The 11,748-nt window shown below is 37.5% G+C and overlaps 1 protein-coding gene and 1 pseudogene across 7 annotated transcripts; one reads left to right on the top strand and one right to left on the bottom strand.

Moving 5' to 3' along the window:
• The first annotated feature begins 363 nt into the window (after positions 1 to 363).
• Positions 364 to 7,808, top strand: LOC140770298 (uncharacterized). Of its 7 annotated transcripts, none has more exons than XM_073111413.1 (5): positions 364 to 3,257; positions 3,740 to 3,809; positions 4,713 to 4,905; positions 5,493 to 5,571; positions 7,046 to 7,808. In XM_073111413.1, exon 1 carries the CDS (start codon positions 506 to 508, stop codon positions 2,723 to 2,725), a length of 2,220 nt encoding a protein of 739 aa, XP_072967514.1. In that variant the 5' UTR covers positions 364 to 505; the 3' UTR covers positions 2,726 to 3,257; positions 3,740 to 3,809; positions 4,713 to 4,905; positions 5,493 to 5,571; positions 7,046 to 7,808. The 7 variants fall into 7 exon arrangements, with proteins under 7 accessions (XP_072967514.1, XP_072967517.1, XP_072967516.1 ...); XM_073111416.1 differs by lacking the exon at positions 5,493 to 5,571 and having other exon boundaries at positions 4,713 to 4,848; positions 7,046 to 7,217; positions 7,354 to 7,808; XM_073111415.1 differs by lacking the exon at positions 5,493 to 5,571 and having other exon boundaries at positions 4,705 to 4,848.
• Positions 7,809 to 8,959: 1,151 nt separating this feature from the next.
• LOC140769893 (ATP-dependent zinc metalloprotease FTSH 2, chloroplastic-like) lies at positions 8,960 to 11,162 on the bottom strand (annotated as a pseudogene).
• Positions 11,163 to 11,748: the final 586 nt, after the last annotated feature.

Here is an 11,748-nt window from a genome sequence, read left to right on the forward strand (position 1 = left end):
ATACATTGAGTTAAATTTAACCTAATATTTCATACATTTTAAAATTAAAAAATTTAAGTATCTAAATTGCCCATTATTAAAAACACTCTGAATCATGTCCCATGTTTTTTTTTTTTTTGGCTCCGTAGCGAGGGTATTTTAATTATTCTATATCTACGGTTAATTCAACTAATGTATATAATTAACTTCGGTTAAAAAACTAATGTTGGGGTATTTTTGATGATTTTATCTAAAATGTGGGTTGCATGTAAAATACATATAATAAAATCAAAATACAAGGAGTGTATATATATATATGTATGTATATATAAAGGTTATGTGGCCTTTTCTACAAAGTTGAAGCCCACCATCATAAGTCTCAGTTTAAAAACCCAAAACCCTACCAAGAGCCCCTAGCTGCTCCAATGGCAGAAGGGGAAGGGTTCATCTTCCTCCTCCTCCGCTTCCCGACCTAAAGATCGCCGCGGAGCAACTTCGTCCCCCTCGTATTAACGGGGGTCGAAGTATGCTTATGCTCACCCGCGGTCTCCTCACCTCCCACCACCTTCTTCTCCCTCGCCGGAACCCTAGCGAACCCCTCCTCTTGTCCCTCGCCGCCACCGCTGCCGCACTCTTCTCCTCCCGCACATTTTCCCACCACCCAGGCATCGGTGCGGACTCCGACCCTATTGCCGGACTCGTCGCCGGCGGTCGATTGTCCGACCCCCGCCTCATCGGCCTCCTCTCCTCGTCCTTAGCCCCTCTTCGTGTTTCCCGCGTCCTCTGCTCCCTTCGTCGGGACCCACACTCTGCCTTCCGCTTCTTCGTCTGGGTTGGTAGCCAGCCCGGCTTCTGCCACACCGCCGAGTCCCGCTGCATCGCCGCCCACGTGCTCTTCCGCGGCCAGATGTATTCCCAAGCCCATCAAATCCTCAAAGATCTCATCTTGTCCACCCGATCATCTCCTATTTTTGACAATTTGATCGATATACTCCGGGCCACTGCGAGGGCGTGCCAGAATTCAGGGCACGGAGTCTTTGATGCGTTCTTTGGGGTCTTGATGGAATTAGGATTTCTCGAGGAAGCAACAGAATGCTTCTATAGGATGAGAGACTTTAAAATTTTGCCAAAGTTGCGATCTTGCAACAATTTACTGCAGGGGCTCACGAGATCAGGGCGGGGGGAGCTGTCAAAGAGGTTTTTTGATGATGTGATTGGTTCGGACATGGCTCCAACGGTGTTTACGTTTAATATTATGATCGATTTCTTGTGCAAGGAAGGGGATTTGGATGCTGCAACTGGAGTTTTTGGGAAGATGAAGGAGCTCGGTTGTCTCCCGGATTTGGTCACTTATAATTCTCTCATAGATGGCAATGGGAAATGCGGGGTATTGGAGGAAGCTGAGCGTCTTTTGGTTGAGATGAGAGAGGTTGGGTGCATGCCAGATGTTATAACTTACAATGCACTAATCAATTGTTTCTGTAAGTTTGGGAAGCTACCCAAGGCATTCCAGTACCTTAGTGAGATGAAGAAAAACGGTATTAAGCCTAATGTGGTCACTTTTAGTACGTTCATTGATGCCCTCTGCAAGGAAGGTATGATGCAGGAGGCGATCAAGTTTTTTGTGGACATGAGAATGAGAGGCTTGATGCCGAATGAGTTCACCTATACTTCTCTGATTGATGGCAACTGCAAGGCTGGAAATCTTAGGGAAGCACTCATGCTGGTCGATGAAATGGTGCAGGGAAGAATAGAGTTGAATGTTGTGACCTACACAGCTTTGATTGATGGCCTCTGTAGAGAAGGGAAGGTTGTGGAAGCAGAAGAGGTGTTTGGGGTCATGGAGAGGGCTGGTTTGGCTCCCAACCAGTTAATGTACACTGCTCTTATTCATGGTCAGTTCAAGAATAAGAATGTAGAGAGGGCAATGAGTCTTCTAGCTGAAATGATGGATAAAGGAATGAAACCTGATATCTCAATGTATGGCACCCTTATTTGGGGCCTATGTAATGACGGAAAGGTTGATGAAGCTAAGATTTTGATCCAAGAGATGGATGAATATGGGTTGAAACCTAATCATGTCATCTATACTACTATAATGGATGCTTGCTTCAAAACAGGAAAAGCATCAGAAGCACTTTTTCTGCTTCACAAGATGCTGGATTCTGGCTTGGTTCCGACTATTGTTACATACTGTGCATTAGTTGACGGATTATGTAAAGAAGGTTCTGTTCGTGAAGCTATCTATCATTTTGATAAGATGAGAGACTTGGGTATGCAACCTAATATATTGGCTTACACAGCCCTCGTTGATGGTCTTTGCAAAAATGGCTGCTTACAACAGGCAGTAGAACTGTTTGATGAAATGGTGGTTAAGGGTATGGCTCCAGACAAAGTTTCATACACTTCTCTGATAGATGGATATTTGAAGCAGGGTAATCTTGAGGATGCCTTTATGTTGAAGAACAAAATGGTTGAGAATGGTCTTGAGCTCGATCTGTATGCTTATACTTCTCTTATATGGGGATTCTGTAATTTTGATAGGATGCAAGAAGCAAGGGCAATGCTGGCAGAGATGATTAGTGAAGGTATTGTTCCTGATGAAGCAGTTTATAATTGTCTGATAAGCAAGTACAACAAGTTGGGCAATGTGGATGAAGTCTTAGATTTACAAAATGATATGAGAAGAAGGGGTATGGTTCCTCACCCAATAGGTGATGCTGCCTCAGGTGACCAGAGTTGTTAGATTATGCTTGAACTATGTTTATATGGCCAATTCTTGGGTGTTCTTATGACATCCCAAGGGACCTGGCTACATTGTGCTTTGGCTTACAGAGGCTAAACTACAAGGACACCAGTGTGGTTGTTTTCTCCTAGAGTCAAGTGGCAGATATCTAAGCTGTCAGGATAAAACTTAGGTTACACTTGAACCATGTTTATATGGCCAATACTTAGGTGGTCTTAAGGCCTCGTAAGGTGGCCTTGCAACGTGGTGCTTTAGCTTACAGAGGCCAAATTACAAAGACACCACTGATGCTGTTTTCTCCTGGAATCAAGTGGCACAAAATCTAATCTTACAGGATACAGCTTACATTGTTCTTTGCCAGACTCGGATGGCAGGGCTAGCTTCATGTAGTAAACTGGAGTGGCTCCATTGGATTGCAATAGTTTTCTGACCTGCCAAGAATTTCTCAAGTCCACATTGTATCTTGATTATCTTCTCCTGATATCATTGATGCAGCAGCTAATTGATGGCAGCAGGCTTTCATGCTACATAGGTAGGATTAACTATATTTGTTTATCTCATTTTAATGGTGGTTCCTCTTCCAATTCTGGCTAGCTACTGTTTTCCAATCCAAAATGCATTTGAACTCCATTAATTTTCCATTGGTCTGATAAAGTCGTCTCATGTGGATACTGTAATGTGTTTTTATGATCTTCTATGAGTCATTAAATTCATTTATAACACCAAATTACTGCATGTTCATACATGTTCTATCAGATTGGGTCAATATCTAGTGATCCACGAGAAAGAGTCGAAAATATGGAAGTCTTCTCAGCATCTTTCCATTTTCTGTAAACTGGTGAAAGCAGAAATTCTGCCTGCAAAGGAACAATCTGCATTTCTAGTTTATTGAGAGTACCATTTGGTATAGGATCATGAGGAAAAGCATACATGTTACATTAGTTCAATCTTTGGGTCCCATTTGTACATGCTTCAATTCTGTTACTAATCAAAACTCTTTATTCATTTTTACAGATACTATTGATCTAATTTCAGTATATGGTAGCATCAATTCCAGATATACATGTGGGTGCATGTGTAGCAAGTGAGTTTGTCTTTCACGCTATCTTGCTCTTCACAATTTGGTGGTAAACTGCCTCATGGGATTCTGTTGCATAACTATAGAGAACACTAGGATGCACATAATATACTATGGCAGTATTACAATATTATATAGAGGAGGATGTAGAGATTTTGGCCAATTTGCTATAAGTACCAAAGAGTTATTATTGTTTGACCAATTTGCTATATCTACTTCCTATTCCAACTTGGAGTTGGAATAAAGGAGATGAGACTAGCCATATTTAACATTAACATAGATATTTACTAAATACCCCTAAAAATAAAAAACACCTACACTGACTCTTTTAAAAGCATCAAAGGTATTTTTGATAATTGTTGTTAATCCTTCTTATTTATATTTTAACAACCAAATACCTCCTTATCCATGACACCCTCTATCTTATTACTAGAACCAAACACAAAAAACATAACTAAGGATAACTCTCCTCTAAACCATGGATCAAAAATGGGTATAACAAATTAATTATCTTATTTTTCAACCAAATGAACGCGGCAGCATGCTTGGCAAAATCTATGGTGCTTTGGTAAATACATTAAGAACTATATTAGAGTGGTAATAAGATTTGTCAGGTATAACAAATTGGTCAAAAACTCGGAGGATATAAATATAAAGTAGAACTCTTTAATCCGTATTGGAGCAATGTACTAAAATGCGGCCGTGGTTACTTAATAACACATATCCCCATGCATATGCATACGTAGTCAACATTTAAAATGACCATAAATTATAAACATAGAAAGTTGCAACTAGAAATTCAAAAGAAATTAGTAGCTCTCGAAGATAGATATTCAAGAGATACACTTCTCTACGTGAATCTATTGTTTCTAGAAAAATAATATGATTATAACTTGATAAGTTATGCAGGTTAGTCCTATCTGTGGTGGCATAAGGACTGAAACACATATTCGGGTGCATAAACGGCCGTACGAACTGTCTTTACAACAATCGTATGGAGGGCAGTATTATGACCGTTGAATCTCATGGCATTGTAGAAATTTATGTAAGCCAACTTTATAGTGTAAATCATTTTTCAATCATACCTATTCATGAACATAAGGTAATTGTTCTATAAAGCTTTGAAATTATGTATAACCTTATGATGCAAATCAAGTTTTATGTTATTTAATGTACATAAACACAGGCAAATGTAGTAGAGATAGAGATTTTATATATTTATGTTGTGCTTATGCTACCGTTAGGCCAAAAAATAGCCAGTTGGCTGGTTTTGGCTGGGGTATCGACTAATACCCAATCTATTTCGGGTCGGGATTAGCCGATAAGGTTGATCCCACTCAAAACTATAGCCGCCCTACTATAGCAGCCGCCTATCATGCCTGCTGCAGGATGAGAGAGAAAGGGAAAGAGAAAGAAAGAGTGAGTGAGGGAGAAAGAGAGCTGCTTGTTGCAGTAGGGAGAGAGAAAAGGAAGAAAGAGAGAGTGAGGGAGAGAATGGGGGATACAACAGATCAACAGTAAGAGAGATAGGGAAGAAGAAAGGAAGGAAGAGAGATTTTTAAGCTTTATATATGAGTAATTGTTATTCTCTTATTTCTTATAATTTTTCTAAATTTTTTAAAATTTATCAATATTTTTAGATAATATTTAGAATTTTATTTTATTAAAAAATAATCTGATCTTATACAGGCGGCTGATGTGACCAATATATATCGTTTTTCTGGACGGTCAATTCCGATCTCAATACCGAGTTTCAAAACCTTGCTATGTAAATAACGGAAGTCATTCTTATTTTCCTCAAAGGAAGGACATATGATTTACATGTCAAATTTCTAATTCTTTAGACATTTTTGATTTAGTTTTGTCACTAATATTTTTGTCTGCTTATTATTTCATTTCCTTTAGGGTTAATTACACATAAACACCTGACTATTGCCCGTTTTCATATATACCCTCTTATTTATTTATTTTTTGACAGTTTGATCCCCTCAACTATTTAATGTGCCAAAAGAAACATTTAGTGGATTTTACATTGTTGAAGGGGTCAATGTGTTAGAAAAATAAATAGGGATGTTAATGGACCGGGTTAGGGTTGGCTCGATCCAAAAAAAGAAAACAAGACTAGGTCTGGACAAGGATTTGCCTGATTCAATCCTAAGTTAGTTTCGTACCGAGTTCAAGTCCATGCTCATGTTATTGGGTGGCCCAATTGCGGCAAGCCAAGCTAAAGCCTCAATTGATTTAAAATCTCGTTATAAATAAAATAAATTCTTTTAGGGGGCCAAATTGTATAAATGGCCTCTCATATATTTATTTCTTTTACAATATTAAATGGGCCACTTTCCAATCTTACCTATCAACATTTGAATCAAAGTTTCTTTTTACTATTTCATATGCTATAATTAAATTTGAAAATTTTTTTTTAAGTGTTGCATGCTTTCCATATTAAGTGCTTTCGTTAAGGAAGGTGGCAAGGAATTTAAGGAATTAAAATGAGAATTTAAGATATTTAAATATAATATATATGGGCCGGTCAATTGTGAGCGGATAAGCTATCTCAATGGACAGGTCGGACACTGCGGGCTCAAACTGAGTCGGGCTTGGACAAGGCTTGAATAAAGTCGATCTAATAGACTTTTGTGTCGAGTCGGGCTTTGGCCTAGTTTTATTGGGTTGGACATCGATGGGCTTTGGACCCACAAATTGATGGAGGTTATGTAAAATTTGACAATGCTTTTATACACCAATATATTTCACTTTACACATTAGCACTGTATAAATTAAAATTGATGTTTATTTTTCATTATTTTTATCTTTTCCTGTTGAGATTATCTGCTTTCGTGTCATGTTTGACATCTTTAAGTCTTTTAGGAGGTTCCAACATAGAATTAGTTGAACTGTGTACTAATAATATCCTGTCAGAAGATTTTCCTTGAACTTGTACTGGTTTTCTTTTGGTATCCTTTTGTTTCATCTTTTATGAGTCCCCAAAATGTTAAGGTTATTAAAAGCAAAGCAATATTGCATTTTGATAGCCTAATAATGAGATGATCTTTGATCTATATTCATCACTCATTAACATGCATCGATCAGTGGACTTTGGTGATCATCTGACTTGAAAACTTCTGCGGCTTATTTCTTTGTTAATAATTTATTTGTATGTGAAGCATCTGAGTTATTGCACATAACATACAGCTCCTTTTGCATTATGTGCTGAATAAATAATTTTCTTTCAAATCCAGGTTTGCCTTATCATGAGGAAGGATGTGATCCTTTTCCAGAGATATTGGAGGACCAGCTGAATAACTAAACGAACACAGTAACAATCTATTTGCAGAAAACTATATCGGATATAGGTGTAGTGTGTTATCACCATGCAGTCACCAGAAATCTGGGAATCTTGCTACAAGTGGAGTAATTTCTAATAGCTTCACTTACTGCTCTCGTTCTATTTAATCTATTTATTCCAGCAGAAGAATGAAAAGAGTGACATGGAGCCCAGTCTTCTAGTGCTCTGGTACTGAAAAGCACCACATTTTTATTTTGTCAGTCTCCGCTGCTAAAATAAATGGGGGCGTGCATCTTGGATATTTCACGCTCTCTAAAATGAGAGTTCATTGCTGGCCCACTCAAAACTCTTTTTCGCCGGTCACCGGATCCACCCGAGGCTTCCAATGATGATGGATGCATATATATGAGTTTGCTGCTTCAAGATCTCCATTGATGGATTCAGGCCTTAATTGACTGTGTTTCATTTTGCAGTTCCTATCAGTGTAGGCTCACCTTTACGGAAGAACAGAGATGCAGATACAGCATCTTCAGACTGGAAGAGTTGAACAGGACATTCTTTCATTTTTCTATGGAGCACCATCAGCCTTGGTGCAGTCTCTTGAGATTCTTACATATTTGTTGGAGAGGTTGGTCTTTTCACTGATATTGTGATTTAAATATCTAGTAATTGTTACAGATGCTTATAAATATTCTTAAATTGAATATTTGAGCTTAAGAGGAATAATTGTTTCGTGTTACATCTTTATAGTGTGCTCAACACTTAGCTGTTTCATGAAGCAAAAAGAAGAAAAGTTCCTGTAGCAGCTTCTCTATGTGTTTCTTTAATCTTTAGCTAGCATAAGACGAGTTGGGGCCTTATATCAAATTCCATTTTGCATCTTCATCTTCTCATGTTAAAGCTACCATAATATACCAGTATTTAAAGACAAACCACATGAGGCTTTTGATAAATAAGATTAGAAGAAAGCTCGAAAATTTTTGTATGAGAAGATCTGTTTTAAGAAAATTAGTAGCAGGGTGGTTTTGAGGCATTAAAAAATATAAATCAGGATTTTCTCAACAAAACAAATGCAGGAGTTATAATATTGTTTGTGATGAATTTAAAGAAACAAAGGTTTGAAAGCAGATTTATTTCCATCAGTCTTAACCCAGGGTTGCAGTTGTAACTGATCCCATGAAGTCATAGAATAATAATTGAAAAAGGAGGTCTAAACAAGGATAGTTTGCACAAAATCGGCTTACAAACTGTCTGTGTTCTTTAACGACAGGATAACGCTCAGTTGATTAAAGGCAGTTTCAGGGTTAGAATCCCATCTTTCATTTATATTTCTATTAAACTATAATAGCAGCGTAGCATACGTAACACTTAACTCCTCCATCTTTCATTTATTGAATATTCTTTATATTTTGTGCTAACTTTCATGAATCACATTGTGAGCAGCGTGTCTGGGTCTAAGTTTCTTCCACTGGTGCACAACAGGCTCTAATCTTCGTCCAATAACTTTGATGATAGGTAGTAACAAAAGTAATTATTGTTACACTTCCGCACCAATTAAATCTCATACAGATTGTACATCAAACATCCAGCCATGGTGCAAGGGATTAATAATGAACACAAAATTTTAAGCATGAACATTAACTATACTATTTCACCGACCAACTCTACTAGAGGTGATAGCTACTTTCCACTAAAGAGGTTATGGGTTTGACTCCAACTCTAAACAATATTGTGGAGAAATTGATTTGATAATTTGCTAACTTAGCTTAATGGCTCAACAGTACAGTTGATTTGAAAGAGCAGCTCGATAGCGCGACGACTTAGAGCAGGTTTTGACGGCGTTTAGTTTAAAGCAATTGTTCGGCAATACACATAGCTTGAAGCCTATATTAGGCAGCTTACTATATTAGCTAAACATTTGGTAAAGTCTAAAGTCTAAGTACCTTTATATCTAGGAAGAGTTAATCTTTTAATTAACCCATATTTAATCTTCACACTTATGAGTAATAATAAAAAAAAAATTATATAATTTCACAACGGACATCTCAGCTAAGCTCAAGGAGGGAGAGCAGCAAGGGTGGATTGAGGAACCCGGTTCTCAGTAGGGATCTCCACAAATTTAGAAAGAATTGCTCGGAATTCAGCACCTGTCAATGTTTCCTTCTCGATGAGCACTTCCACGATCCAGTCAGTTGCTTCTCGGTTGTTCCCAATATGGGCATTGCGCAATCTCATAAGCACTGTCTGAGATTTGCTTCACATCAGCATTACAGTCCTCAACAAGTTTCTGTGACATTGAATTTCTCGCCTATCATCCTCATGAAAACATCTGCACTCTGTACCGATGAGTCCATAAATGACCATGGACTGACATCGGACATACCAAATGTGGTCACCATCTGCAGAAAATTAATATCCTCCTTGTAGTGTTAAAACAATAGGAATGAAAGCATAACAAGAAATAGTCCAATATGACCAAGAATTGATTCTTGAGCATTTCTAAAGCTTATTTTTTTAATTGCTCTGATGGTTACACTTTTTATCTTCATTATGATTTCTTGGAAAATTCCTGTACGTAAGTGTAGAACACTTTTCATGTGAAAAAGGAATCTTATATTTGTAACTTTGTAAGGTTGATACTTAAAGTATTTCTTTCTTCCAATTTCCAAGCTATTGAAGCTCAATTATGACTCAGTTTAAAAAGCTTTAACTTGGGGAGTGCAGATTTGATTATTATTTTACAAAACACTTTTTAGCATAAATTTCTGTTGAATTGCATGCATCAACTTCTCATACATATGCAAAAATTGAGTTTAGATGAGCATGGTTAGTATAAATTAGAAGAGCTTATAGTAAAAACAGGCTGTATCTAAACACAAGTTTAGGGTGGGTACCAATGATAGATGACAACTAATTATCAACTGAGTGGTTTTTACAATGTCCAAATGATGCTGCATAATGCACTGGTACAGAGAAGTGATTTTTCTGATGTAGAGGGTTCTTTCAGGGATAAGAAGATTAAAACTGCGGAAAGAGGAATTAGTAACAGAAGACATGACACTAGTTAATTTGGTGAAGGACATTATATTAAATCAAGCTGTCATATGTGCTATAACTATCAGCAAATAATGATATATGATGATGATGATGATGTTGTTGTTCTTTGTCGTTTAAGATGTTATCAACTCCATTTAAACATTAGGTATGCTGAATTGCAGTATGTTTCATGTTAGAGCTTGCCATTTTTAAAAGAGAAAACTTACATAATTCAACTTGGAAAATCCAATAACCAACTGATAGCATTTTTGGGAACTTATCAGTTAAACAGCCTATGAATATGCCAAAGCAAAGAAAATAAGATTTAATATTTGTGACCCACCATGGTCATTTGTTGTTTATTACCTATGAAGGCCAATAAAGAAGCAAAAGATGTTCTTGAGAATAATTCATGCTCATCAAATATGCCAAGGATTTATAAATGTTTAATTGGATTGCAATTACCTGTCTGGGGCTAACCCGGTGGTCTGTTGCAAGTCACTATAGGCTCCCCAGGTATAATCTCCTGGGCCATTGGGGAAGCCATCAAACTACTCTATTAGGCTCGCGAGGACTTGGCAAAGTGGATCTTTTCTGATTATCGGGTTACAGTCATGATACAATGATCGACTGACAAGCTCAACCGTTCCTTCACATGGAGCTAATCTCCCTCACACTCTCTATTAGGTTAGGTCATACTTGCCGTTCCAATAATATGTATGCTCACCTACTAGTCCGTCATACCATCCACTGCAACAAAACAGCGGTTTGGGTGAGCTCTAAACTTTATCTATGGACATTCCTTCATATATATATATATATATATATATATATATATATATATATATATAATCTCGTCGTCAGCTCTTCCTTCAAGTCCACCAACAATTCTTTGTTGCTTAGAGATCAAAGTTGGATGATCCTCTGGCATAAACCAAGTAAGTACGACGTGCCTGCCCACGTGGGATAAGGGTAACCTTTTGAACAGCATCATGGCCTGGAGTTAAGGTTGATCTTAAAAGACATAACTCCATTAGATTGATACTTAAAAGACAAAGAAGTAATATTGGATCTTCTTCCCAACATCAACTTGAACACATAACAACAGTAATCAATTATCATGCCTTTTGTTAATCTTCTAAAGATATAATCTAACTAGCGAAATTTGAGCCAAATCCAGACAAATTTGTAGGAGGAACAGTTGTAGGAACTACCAAGAACTCACGTTAAACTTTTACGCTATGAAAGTATGTCAATAGAACATATTGCATATATAAAGGTCCACAAGCTCCATCTGTCCTTACTGTTCCTTCCATGCGGATATATATGATTCTAATGCTATACAACATATTCAATCTTCTTGATATAGATGAAGCAGTCAGTCAACCTTCACTTGTGGTTAAGTCGAAAATCAAGAAATGGCATCATGCGTGCAGTCATCTTTAATGTTTAACCCTTGTTCTAACAAGGGATCGTCTGAAGTCAATTATCAAGTCGAGAAGGTTTCATGGGTGGAGGCAATTATAGTTAATTTATATAGTCAACCTCTGCTTAAAAACTTGCTGGGTTACTGGTCAAAACAAAAATCAGGAACAAGATGATGAGCTTGAAGTTTGTAAG

This window comes from Typha angustifolia, chromosome 11 (assembly GCF_048772165.1).
Source record: "Typha angustifolia cultivar Huaian chromosome 11, ASM4877216v1, whole genome shotgun sequence".
NCBI lineage: Eukaryota > Viridiplantae > Streptophyta > Magnoliopsida > Poales > Typhaceae > Typha > Typha angustifolia.

Bases quoted from the DNA above. Each gene is read 5' to 3' on its own strand.
- LOC140770298 (XM_073111415.1), top strand. From the start codon at position 506: ATGCTTATGCTCACCCGCGGTCTCCTCACCTCCCACCACCTTCTTCTC.